General features: G+C 41.0%; 1 protein-coding gene across 1 annotated transcript in view; it reads right to left on the bottom strand.

Annotated features, from left to right (window-relative positions):
* The window catches only part of LOC128046312 (maltase-glucoamylase-like), a 189,023-nt gene extending 178,881 nt beyond the window's left edge, over positions 1 to 10,142 (bottom strand). The window contains exons 1-2 of the mRNA XM_052638415.1: positions 10,016 to 10,142; positions 7,679 to 7,797 (exon numbers count right to left, since the gene is read on the bottom strand). Of these exons, the coding sequence (XP_052494375.1) occupies positions 7,679 to 7,797; positions 10,016 to 10,142 (246 nt within the window). The remainder of the gene's footprint in view (positions 1 to 7,678; positions 7,798 to 10,015) is intronic.
* Between the last annotated feature and the right edge of the window lie 2,675 nt (positions 10,143 to 12,817).

Below are 12,817 nucleotides of genomic sequence, written 5' to 3'. Positions count from 1 at the left end.
ACATCATTATTTTCTGACATAATATTGTGTAATTAAAATCTAAGAAAATTTATAGAAATAAATTTATACAAAATAAGTTAATTATTATATTAGATCTGCTTTCTTTTAAAGTTACATTTTTTTTTTCTTTTTTGCTTTTAGTGTTCCTGGAACTGTTCCTCGAGATTGAGCTTGATTACACTAAAATATAAAACATCTGTTCATTAAGATAGCATAAAATAGGTTAACACCACCTCATTACAGCAGAAGACATTTGCAACATGTATAATAAAAACAAGGAGGAGAATCTAGAATAAGGTGAGCAAGAAATGTGTACAAATCAGAAAGACTGAAAATAATTTACTGATAAAACTACATATACCTGGGAATGTGTTGATCATTAGGTCATTAGGAAGCAGCAGATGTAAGATTAAATTGAAAAATCAGGACCTCAGCAACTGTAGCATTTATAAAAGATGGAAAGCAAGGTTGCAAGGACAAACGCAAACAGGCGAGAAGGTGCAATGAGCATCCCTGGTGCAATGAGAGTCGGCCTGAGTGAGTCAGAATTAAGCCATCTCCTGCCGCTGGAGGGAAAGGGTCCACAGTGGACCTTGCTCATTCAGCCCTGCCAACCATCCTGTATCAGGTACTGGTTCCTCTAACCCTCCATCCCTCCGTCCTGTTCTTACTATACTGTCCAGTGGCTCTCCACATGCTTTATGTTTACCAATACCTACTCTGATCAAAATTAGAACGTATAAAATGGCTGCATGTCTCTAACACATGAACCATCAGGAGAGGGGGCCTACCGCCTTTCGCATTGAATCACACTGCACCTGGGATGCTTCCTTCTCTCCTGTTTGCGTTTGTCCTTGCAATCTTAAGAGAGAAAGACTCTAAGACCACATGGAAAGGGGGTGGGGCCCAGGTGAGGTGAACCTCAGAACCATCTTCACCAAGGTGCCAGACATGAGTGAAGCCATCTTGGACTCTCCAGAGCCCATCGGCCTGCAAGTGTGTAGCCATCCCAGTCCACACCACATAGAGCAGAAGAACCACCCAGCCAAACCCTTCCCAAATCTCTGACCCATAAAAATGGGAGATGTTACAAAATGATTGCTGTTATATGTTTGGAGTAGTTCATTTGGCAGCAGTGAATAAATACAGAGACCATGCTGTAAGAAAATGGGGTACCTAAACAATTTAGGTCTGGTTTTCTTGGTCCAACATGGAGGGAATGTGGAGCAGGTAAGAAGCAGCAGGGCTCATAGCTGCCTAGCTCTTCTCAGAACAGTTTTATCACTGACCTTCAGGGAATCCAAAAACATTGGATGCATTCATTCAAATGAACTAGATCCCAAACCCAAATATAAATACATTTTTAACTATCCAGTTTCTGTATCTCTTCTGCTCTCTTTGTTGTTATGGATAATAATAATAATAAAGACTTTTCTAAAATACCAGGAAAACTTGATGTTGCGAATAAATATAGAACCAGAAAGTTTTTATACAAAGGTAATAAGAGTGAGGAAATGTATCCCATTCTCAAATACTGGCAGCAATTTTAGAAGTTGAAAAATACTTAACAAGACACTTCCAAATCACCTTCTACTTAGTCAAACATTACCTGGACACTTATGTTCAGCAAGTTTGACAAGTGAGTGAAATTAATCTCAATTCACTAAAGTGCCTTACTTATAATTTCATAATATGCACTTTAAGTTTGGTTTAGAAAGTTAACTTGACCACTTCTTTCTACCCCATAGTGAAGTCTTACAGCAAAGAACATGCCATGTCTGCAATTCTTATGATCTAGAATCTCGAGTCCCCTAAATTATACTACAGTGAAGTTCACAGAACATCTGTCAGGGCCTCAGAGGCATTATTTTAAAATCTTGTTAACTATAGGATTTAGTAGCATTCCTGGCACTTGTTCAGTAGTCGTTTGTTAGTGAATAAATTTCAGTGTCCGCATTGTCTCATGTCACTGATAAGGTCTTGACAGTCTGCAAGGGACAGTCTGCAAGGGAAATGTGATTTAGTGACCAAGTGGCAGAGTTTTTCAGAAGTACAGCCAAGACCAGAAATTAATATCCTGGCTCCCCTAACATGCTGCTGCCCAATGGCTACACTATTGGTTCAAGACAACTTAAGTCTATATTCAGGCCTTTGCAGCTCACTGCCCTTCCCAGTACAGTACAATGGCTCTTAATTAATGTTGTGTGGACACAGAGTAATTCTGAGGTTAGAGACTAATAATGATCTGATATACACCTGCTACTGCTGCTGCTGCTAAGTCGCTTCAGTTGTGTCTGTGACTCTGTGCAACCCCATAGACGTCAGCCCACCAGGCTCCTGTGTCCCTGGGATTCTCCAGGCAAGAACACTGGAGTGGGTTGCCATTTCCTTCTCCAGTGCATGAAAGTGAAAAGTGAAAGTGAAGTCGCTCAGTCATGCCTGACTCTTCGTGACCCCGTGGACTGCAGCCCACCAGGCTCCTCCATCCATGGGATTTTCCAGGCAGGAGTACTGGAGCTGGGTGCCATCGCCTTCTCCAATATACTTGCTAATATACTGTAAAACTTGCTTCATTAAACACTTATTGATAAGAAACTGGAATTTGAAAAAAGACATAAGTAATAAGTAGACAATTACCAAGTATGTTTGTTATCAAATATGACAAAGCTTCTGAATAAGAAATAGTGTGACCACTCAAATATCATCAAAAAGATTACCATTAGTATTATTATTAATCTTATCCACAGGAAACACATAATTGCAAATTGTTCTCAACTTAACTAAATGGTTACTCAGCAGGTTTAGTTTAACCATGTAAATCTCTTTTTATACAATACATTCCAATCCTGAAAACCAAAGAGTTGAAAATCATTACCCACCATCTCTCTCCCAAGCTGGATATCTGGAATTTATGCTAAATACTTCTGCTGCATGCCATCAGTGGGATCATTCAACTAAATTCTGGAATGGTGGATAAAAGGCTTCATCAGGGAAGTGGAAAGTGACACGTTCTTTCAGAATGGAGAGGTTCAGGGTAAATATAGAGTGTGAGCTAAATTGCTTCAGTCGTGTCCAACTCTTAGCTACCCTACGGACTGTAGCCTGCCTGGCTCCTCTGTCCATGGGATTCTCCAGGCAAGGATATTGGAGGGGGTTGCCATGTCCTCCAGCTGTCGCTAAAATCTGCATGGGTGGGATGCTCTAAGTGATACTACAGAGGCACAGAAAAGGGTAATTAGGGTCTTAGATGACAGAAGGAAGTGTTTGAATATTACCCAATGCATTGTAATGTATGCTGTAGGTACTCTAGTTAGGTAGAAATGGAATGAAAGTAGGATGTTCAGGAGAGCGCTTCAACCATGCATGCACTGAAACAGGCGGGAGGGGCAGAAACGGAATTCAGAAGAGACGCTCACAGCCTACTGAGTAGTCCAGGCACAAAGTAACATTTACTCAGTCTTACTCAGTGCTTGAGTATGACAGCAGTGAGAATGGAAATGATGTGCTTTTTCTAGAAAATATTGTTGAGAAAAATGTTTTAAAATACATGAAATATTGACCAAAAGCACTGAGGGGAAGAGTCAAGCAAAAGTTATGCTGTTCCAGCCTCATAGACTAGAAGCATAACAGTACTGCCCAGACAAATCTGCAGTTGAGACAGGAAAGCAGATTTGGTGAGAAGGTGGTGCGTTCCAGAGCCGTGATTGTGAGCCATCCAGGTGAAGATGCCCTGTAACCAGCTCCTAGTCCAGAACTAGAGATCAGGACTAGAGGTTTAGCTACTAATAACTGAGCCATCTTTCCTTCTGAGACCAATGAAAGGAGCCCTTTGAGCCCATTCTCTCTAAAAAGGCTCCCAAGAGCACTGGGGGGTGGTTGACAGATGACTTTATTCTGTCCTGGACACAGGATTCCCTCCCTTCACTGGGATAAGAAACAATGGGATTTACAACAAAGAATCATCTGAAGGGAGATTTATACTGTCAATTCTTCAACCCCAGAGGAGAGAAGGTGAGTGGAATAAGAAAACATTACAGCAATGGCCTCAGCAGTAAGACCTTGTGCCCAGACTGGCGTCATGTTCATAATTTCTTCCCACTTCCCTCCCCCATATAGCCTTAATACTTTCCTTCAACAAATACACTTATCTATATGTATATAGATACTTTAATATTAAGTATCTGTAAGATACTTATCTGTATCTATACACACATATACACATCATTACCCATAGAATTAGAGCCTCTCAACAAAAGCCTGGATCAGCATATAGCACCCAGGATACTTAAAACACACAACAAAATACCTAAGAAATACCTTCTATGAAAAACCCAACCCCTGAAAGTGCTTTCTAGAGTCTTTCCCTCTGGCTGAGCTGAAGAGGAGCAGGCCAGTGACTGAATGCCAAGGTCATAGATTAATTCCCTTGGGTATAACACATAGAAGCAAGGCAAAGGTTGTTTACTGAACTACGATCTTGATACCACAGCATTTATTAAAAGGCCTTATAATAAAACAAAAGACCTATTCCTGAGGCAGCAGTGACATGTGATGTTCACGTGGCCAGCAACAAGATGGGGTGTTGCAGGAGGGTGAACCGACTGAAGATGCATTAGTCTTCCAGGCGGGCTTCTGAGCAAGTAGTTTCCTAGCACGTTATCACAGGGGCAGGTAAATGGGTGTGGATCAGCTTTCTGGAAACAACCTGCTTGGGTACAACCTGCCTAGACCACAACTTCCCATTCCTGCTGACAAAGCAGCATGGCAATGGCCCTCTACAGCAAGCTCCAATCTGCCGTATAGTCCCGAACTCTGCGTGCTCTCTGGCACCCATCCTATGACTTGGCCATTCGGGGCCACTCAACACGTCCCACGTGCCCCACATGTCTTCTCTGTCACTTCGTGTGCACTGTCTCCTCTTTTCTGAATTCACTTTCCATTTCTCTCATCTCTGTCAAAAATCCTTGCTTGCTTGCTTGCTAAGTCACTTCAGTCGTGTCCGACTCCTAGCAACCCCATAGACGGCAACCCACCAGGCTCTGCCATCCCTGGGATTCTCCAGGCAAGAACACTGGAGTGGGTTGCCATTTCCTTCTCCAATGCATGAAAGTGAAAAGTGAAAGTGAAGTCACCCAGTCATGTCTGACTCTTAGCGACCCCATGGACTGCAGCCCATCAGGCTCCTCCGTCCATGGGATTTTCCAGGCAAGAATACTGGAGTGGGGTGCCATTGCCTTCTCTGGTCAAAAATCCTACTTACTACTAATTCCAGACCACCACCTTCTCCTTGGTAATAATCTCTTCTGTTTCGTGATCCACACTGTATTTTATTTACAACTCACAAATTTTTGTTTTATAGTCTTGTTATTTATTTACTTCAGTTATCTCCTCTACCTATTGACTTGATCATCTAAAACACTAAACTTTTTGACATTTGGCCCCAGACTGAAGTGCCTTTTTTTTTCTTTCTCTCTTCTATCTTCTTTTTCCTTTATTTCTACATCTTTTATTCTCTTTTCTTAGTTTCCAATTACATGATTTCGTTCAGCGCTCAGTGGCTTCTCCTAGATGCTATATGTCACATAAAAAAACAAACTACCCCAAATCCAAGGTCTTCCAAAATCTGAATCCACCTTTTCCTGCTCAGATTCATTTCTTCCTACTCCAAGCAGGCATGTCTCTTCACTATCTAAGACTGAGTTACATTAATTTTGCTCAGGATAAGATGACAGATGAAGGGTGCTAGAGTCTTGGTGAGATGAATCAGTCTAATTGGGATTCCTTCTGATTTTGGCAGGCAGGAGGAGAAGGGGGCAGCAGAGGACCACATGGCTGGACGGTATCACTGACTCAACAGACATAAGTTTGAGCAAACTCCAGGAGATGGTGAAGGAGAGGGCAGGGGAGCCTGGTGTGCTGCACTCCATGGGACTGCAAAGAGCTGGACATGACTTAGCGACTCAACAACAAAAACAACCATACCGGAGCTCTCTCTTGCCTTCAACATGGCCTCTGAGCTTCCTGACTAGCTCTGTCAAAGCACTCTTCTCCTAACTACAGTAATTTGAACAGAGGCACACGCACACACATGGAGAATGCCATGTGAAGGCAGAGGCGGAGAATGCCATGTGAAGGCAGAGGCAGAGAATGGAGTGATGTAGCTTCAAGCCAAGGGACACCGAGCATTGTGGCATCACCAGAAGCTGGGACAAATGCATGGAAAAGATTCTTCCTCAGAGCTCTCCAAAGGAACCAACCCTAGACTGCCCTGGTGGCCCAGTAGTTAAGACTCTGCCTGCCAATGCAGGGGACACAGGTTCAATCCCAGGTCCAGGAAGATCCCACACGCCACAGGGCAACTAAGCCTGTGTGCCACAACTAGTGGAGCCCACGCCCTAGAGCTGATGCTCTGCAACAAGAGAAGCCACCACAATGAGAAGCCCTCACCCCCCACCACAACTAGAGAAAGCCCGAGCATAGCCACAAAGACCCAGAACAGCCAAAAATGAATAAATATAGTTATTCTTTAAAAAAAAAAAGGAACCAACCCTAGCAACATCTTGGTTTTGGACTTCTAGCCTCCAGATGTATGAGAAAAAAACAGAAATACAATGCCTTTTGGTATTAGGGCCTTTAGACAAACTAAAATAGTATCTCTCCAGAACATCACAGATTTTTCCAGCCCACAAACAATAGGACAGCCCAGAGGTAAATGTGAGGGTGTCACATGCCAAAGACTCACAGGCAGCAAGCATCCTCTCCGTGCCTGATACAAACCTGCCATTACACGTCAGTGGACTTCACTCAGAAGCCTGCATTTTGTGTTTATTCACTCCCAACATGAAATATGACTGATACGGTGTGTGCAATACACTTTATAATCCTAATATCCTGCTGGATTTCAGCTGATGATCAAGAAACATTGCCCTACAGTAAATGCCCAGATGTCTGTACTATCCTTAATCTGGTATTTATTACCTCTTCCTTCAACACTTGGCTCTGGAAAGTGAAAGTTGCTCAGTCCTGTCCGACTCTTTGCAACTCCATGGATTATACAGACCTTGGAATTCTCCAGGCCAGGATACTGGAGTGGGTAGCCTTTCCCTTCTCCAGGGGATCTTCCCAACCCAGGGATCAAACCCAGGTGTCCCACATTGCAGCCGGATTCTTTACCAGCTGAGCCACAAAGGAAGGCTCTGGAAACTTTGTCCTTATTTAAAATACTGTTTTGTGCCTGTGGCTGACTTTTTATTGTATCCTAGATAACCTATTGGAAATGTATAAGGAAAAAAGAGAGACCAACAAAGAAGAGAAGAAAGAGTCAGAGAGAACTAGTAACCAAGCAGTGTTACCAGATAAAAGACAAATACATTTTTAGTATGAGTAAGCCCCAAGTCTTACTCGGAACATATACTAAAACAAAATTCATTGTTTATCTGAAATTAAATTTAACTGGGCAGCCTATACTTTTATGTGCTGAATCCAGCAACCCAAGGTAATTTTCTAGTTCTTTTCCTAAAGCTGCACTGTCATTTAAGCATGAATACAGGATTACTTTTTCTGAATCAGCAATAATTGCAATGCAAACAACAATTCTATGGGCTACAAACAAACAAACAAAAAACACTTTATCCAATCGCATAAACTCTTAAATGAAAACCAGATTCATAACTCAAACCTTTGTTGGTGATTGGTCAGGGATGCAGTTTATCCGTTCCGAGTCATTTACCACTGGGCACTCAGCAGAACCAGGGGTGGTACTTGTCCCAGGATCTGGGCTAACTGTCGTCCCAGGATCTAGGATTATCCCCAAAACAAACATAAGATGAGACCATCAGACAGAATTAACATCACAGGCATGTGATACCCCCATAGCTCTCAACACTTCCAATTATATGGATGTCACTATTGATTGGGCTTCACTGTGTGACTTTGAAGTGTACATATTCACTTTATAAAGCTTCATTTTGTTCTTGCTGACTGCATTTAACCCTATATATACCTGTACCTGGAGATGAGCATGACAACCCACTCCAGTATTCTTGCCTGGAAATCCTATGGACAGAGAAGCCTGGCCGGCTACAGTCCATAGGGTTGCAAAGAGTCAGACACAGGTGAAGCAACTTAGCATGTATGCATACCTGTACCATCTCCTTCTACCAGCAAGGCCTTCCCCGAGTGCATACAAGAGCAAGGAGTTGGATTCCACCATTAGATTGGAAACTCATCAAAGAATTCTTTAGGGCTCTCTACAATAAGCTCATAACAATATTAGGACAAAACAACGAGGCTTTTAATAAGCTTTCTTTTCACTAGGGTTTCCAACTCAAAATGATGGATTGGGATTTCCCTGGTGGTCCAGTGGTTTAAAGACTTCATTTTCCAATGCAGGGAGTACAGGTTTGATCCCTAATTGAGGAGCTAAGATAAGATCACACCCACAAGCCTCAAGGTCAAAAACCAAACATAAAACAGAAACAATATTGTAACAAATTCAATAAAGACTAAAAATGGCCCACATCGAAAGCAAACAAACAAACAAAAAACTTAAAAAAAAAATCAAACAAAATACCCCAAAAGTGGTGGATTAAAAGAACTTCATATTTATGCCAGTTTCCACATGCAGGTTTTATTTAGTTTCATCTTTAGGATCAGAGAATTTTAAGAATTTAACAACCTTTGAGATTATTTAATCTAGCTTCCCACAAAAGTAGAAATGGCCTGGCTGAGAATAAGGGAAAAAGGGAATAGTTTTTCCTCTGGCTACATACTGGCCCTCGTTGCCTGCCCCGACTTGGAAGCTGCTCTTAGATGAAGCCCAGATACAAAATCATGGATAACTCAGCACAATTTAGCCCCACTTTGAAAATAATACAGCTCAATAAACTTTTAACAACTCTATTAGCTATTATTTTCTTAAAGAACAAACTTGGGCCTAATATACTTCACTTGATTGTATACTTATTTGACTATGTTTCATATCAGTTCAGTCACTCAGTTGTGTCCAACTCTTTGCAACCCCATGGACTGCAGCACACCGAGCTTCCCTGTCCATCACCAGCTCCTGGAGCTTGCTCAAACTCCATCGAGTCAGTGATACCATCCCACCATCCTATCCTCTGTTGTCCCCTTCTTCTCCTACCTTCAATCTTTTCCAGCATCAGGGTCTTCTCCAATGAGTCAGTTCTTTGCATCAGGTGGCCAAAGTATTAGAGTTTCATATAAGGGTATTATTAATTATTATTGGGGAAAAATACAAGTATTCAATGAAATTTGGCCAATATATTTCAAGTGCCAGTTGTGGAATCCTGTACTATGCTAAATTGGGGGATAAAAGTGTCAGAGTTAGGCCTACAATGTATACCTGTTTGTGCTGTCACATGATTATGCCAACAAAGGTCCATCTAGTCAAGGCTATGGTTTTTCCAGTAGTCATGTATGGATGTGAGAGCTGGACCATAAAGAACGGTGAATGCTGAAGAATCAATGCTTCTGAACTGTGGTCTGGGAGAAGACTCTTAAGAGTCCCTTGGACTGCAAGGAGATCCAGCCAGTACATCCTACAGGAAATCAGTCCTGAATATTCATTGGAAGGACTGATGCTGAAGCTGAAGCTCCAATACTTTGGCCACCTGATGCGAAGAACTGACTCATTGGAAAAGACACTGATGCTGGGAAAGATTGAAGGCAGGAGGAGAAGGGGACAACAGAAGATGAGATGGTTGGATGGTATCACCAACTCGATGGACATGAGTTTGAGCAAGCTCTGGGAGTTGGTGCTGGACAGGGAAGCCTGGTGTGCTGCAGTCCGTGGGGTCGCAGGGAGTCAGACATGACTGAGCGACTGAACTGAACTGAACTGAACTGTTCTGTCACAGTTTGAGTCAGACGGTCCCCAACACACATATACAGGCTCACACCAGTGAACATGAAAGCATTACTTCCCTGCCATTTATGAGGTTTCTGCTTTGAAAAGAGCAACATATGGAGGGATAACTCCAGACTTCCTTGTTACCTTGTGATTCCAGGGAATCTCTGGCTGAAAGCACGAAGATGGGAATAGTGATGATAAACACCACAAGCAGAAGAATACTGAGCATAAGCTCCAAAGTAGTGAACTTTTTCAGCTTCTTTCTTGCCATCTACAAAGAAAGAGAAAACAATTTTAGATTTGAGTTTTCTTTCACATATAGTCAGCGAAGTTTTTTTTAATGGAAAAGCTCAAATGTATATACAAGAGGAATGAGTAAAATAACAAAGGCCCAGGTACCCATCAACTATTAATAGATTAAAAAAATTATCAATTGGCTAATCTCACTCTAAAGTAAGTGTTAGTCACTCAGTCATGTCTTACTCTTTGCAACCCCTTGGACTGTAGTCCGCCAGGCTCCTCTGTCCATGGGATTCTTCAGGCAAGAATACTGGAGTGGGTTGCCATTTCATTCTTCAGGGAAACCTTCCTGACCCAGCGATCAAACCTGAGTCTCTTGCATTGGCAGGCAGATTCTTTACCACTGAGCCACCGGGGAGGTCCAATACTATTCTAAATACCATTTCCCACGTAAAGGAAACATCTAAGGAGTCCTTAGAGACTGGGGCAGGAAATGTACAAAAGGAGCTTAGCTTATCATGTTAAACCAGCAGGTAGGGAGCTACCAAAGAGTACCAGGAATCAACTTGAAGAGACTCTCACTGGGTTAAGTGGGACAATATGAACATTAATAATAATAATGCCATCAGTGGACTAATGTGGATGAAATGTATTTAAATCTATGAGTTCATAAAGATTTTGGACTAAAAAACCTCATTGATTCCCTTTGGAGGATTCTAGGAGAAAAACTCCTTAGTTTGAAAACCAGTAAACAAAAAGTCAAATGTTTATCCTACCTTTCCTCTACAATCTGTTCCTGTATAAACCAAATGATGGATGAGGGGAAATTTCTTTCTATAGGAATATTTCATTTAATAAGTAAACAAAGAATGATAAAATTACAAGGTCACTATATCACAATTTCTAATGAAATAGTGGAGTGAAGAAACGCTCCCCAATGGCTGTGAACAGTTAAAGCAAAAAAAGAATCTGCTAGATTTTATGCATGTCTTGCTGGAAGATGCTGTTCCCATCTATGCACCATTCATGCTACAGAAAACAAATCTGTATCTGTCAAAACTCCAGGTCTAATAATTTACAGGAAATACAAGGATGGAGAGACATGTTGGGCTGCATGGAGAGGCAATCATCAAAGTTAAGTATTCCAAACCCACAGGAATTGTGAGATAATAAATGTTTATTGCTTTAAGCTGTTAAATTTGGGGCAATTTGTTATGCAACAATAGATAATTAATATACATGAGTAAACATGACTTTTGAAAAAATATCATTTTTTAAATGATACATTTTTAAAATATACATTTTTTAAAAATCTGCCTCTCATCAGAATGTCCTTTTGCATTATATATTTAAATATGGTTACCTGCTCTATGGGACAAAGATAATAAATTTCTAACTATAGGAGAGACATATTTCCTTAAGCCTTAAAGGAAAACATCTCTCATCAGCATCATCTGGTTGACCTCACTTCCCAAATTATAAGGATCTCAGTGGTGAAACCTTACCATATTCTAAATTGGAAATACGATTCAGAAAAAATTAAAATCAAGAAAAATGACAAACATGTATACTTATGGCTGATCCATGTTGCAGTTCAGCAGAAACCAACTCAATTTTAAAGCAATTATCCTCCAACTAAAAATAAATTTTTTAAAAAATTAAAGAAAAGAAAAAATGACAGGAGGCAAATAGAATAAGGAGGCAATTTAAATAGATTTAACTGCTTTTAAGAGAAAAATTGTTAAAAAAAAAAAAAAAAGAAAACCTATTTAGCAGACTGTCGCCAGTCTTTGGATAGTCTATTTCATGTGACAAGCTTAAACTGTGCAATGACAATGATAACAATCACTACCAACAACTGAGTAATGTGCTAAGAAGATTACATAATTTGTTGCAGGCAATCTTCCTAGCAACCCTCAGTGAGTTATTGCTACCATCTTCACTTTCAGATGAGGAAACTGAGCTTCAGCATGGTCATATAACCTGCCTGATTTCACACAGATGATAAGGGGCAAAGTCACAGTTTAAATACCAGCGCTTTGGACCTCACAGCCAGAACTTGTAACCACTGTTATTCCGTGCCATGATGCCCATGGTGCACTCCAGAGAAGCTTTTGGCAAGATTGCACTTTTATCAGATAGTGTCTGGGTCATTCACCAAGTGCTTAGAACAGGTGTGGCCCGGGGTGAGGTGCATAACATGCATTATTTCGTTTTGTCCTGACTACTATCCTCTCAGCTGAGACTGTATGACAGGTAGGACTTTGATAAGTGCTCTGGAGTAAAATAAAGCTTGGGTGGGGGGAAGATGAGGAATGGGGGAGAATGGGGGTGGCGGTTGCAATTTTAATTAGGAAAAGTCTCATGGAAAAGCTGAAATTTATTGCTGTACATAAATCATGTGGACTCTGTGGTCATTTTTTCCCTCTTGAGTTAAAACACTTATATGAATAATTGCCAAAGCTCATTCTCCTGGTACTGCTCTAATAATTTAAGCAAGTAGATAGATAAGTCAGGTGGGGCCCAAACTTGAGATGGCTATCTGAATTCACTCAAAAAACTAGATAATCAATTTTCATTTTTTTTATGTTTAGCCAGTAGCTGATTGGCATATGGCAATTTAAGTCTTTTAAAAATTCTTTGATAACACAAGGCAAGAGCTCTTGTGGAAAAGAAAGGGTTCATTTTACAGAGACTGAGAATAAC

Source organism: Budorcas taxicolor, chromosome 4, assembly GCF_023091745.1.
Source record: "Budorcas taxicolor isolate Tak-1 chromosome 4, Takin1.1, whole genome shotgun sequence".
NCBI classification, from domain to species: domain Eukaryota; kingdom Metazoa; phylum Chordata; class Mammalia; order Artiodactyla; family Bovidae; genus Budorcas; species Budorcas taxicolor.
The sequence above is the reverse complement of the archived record's forward strand: the minus strand, read 5'-3'. Positions and strand labels throughout refer to the sequence as shown.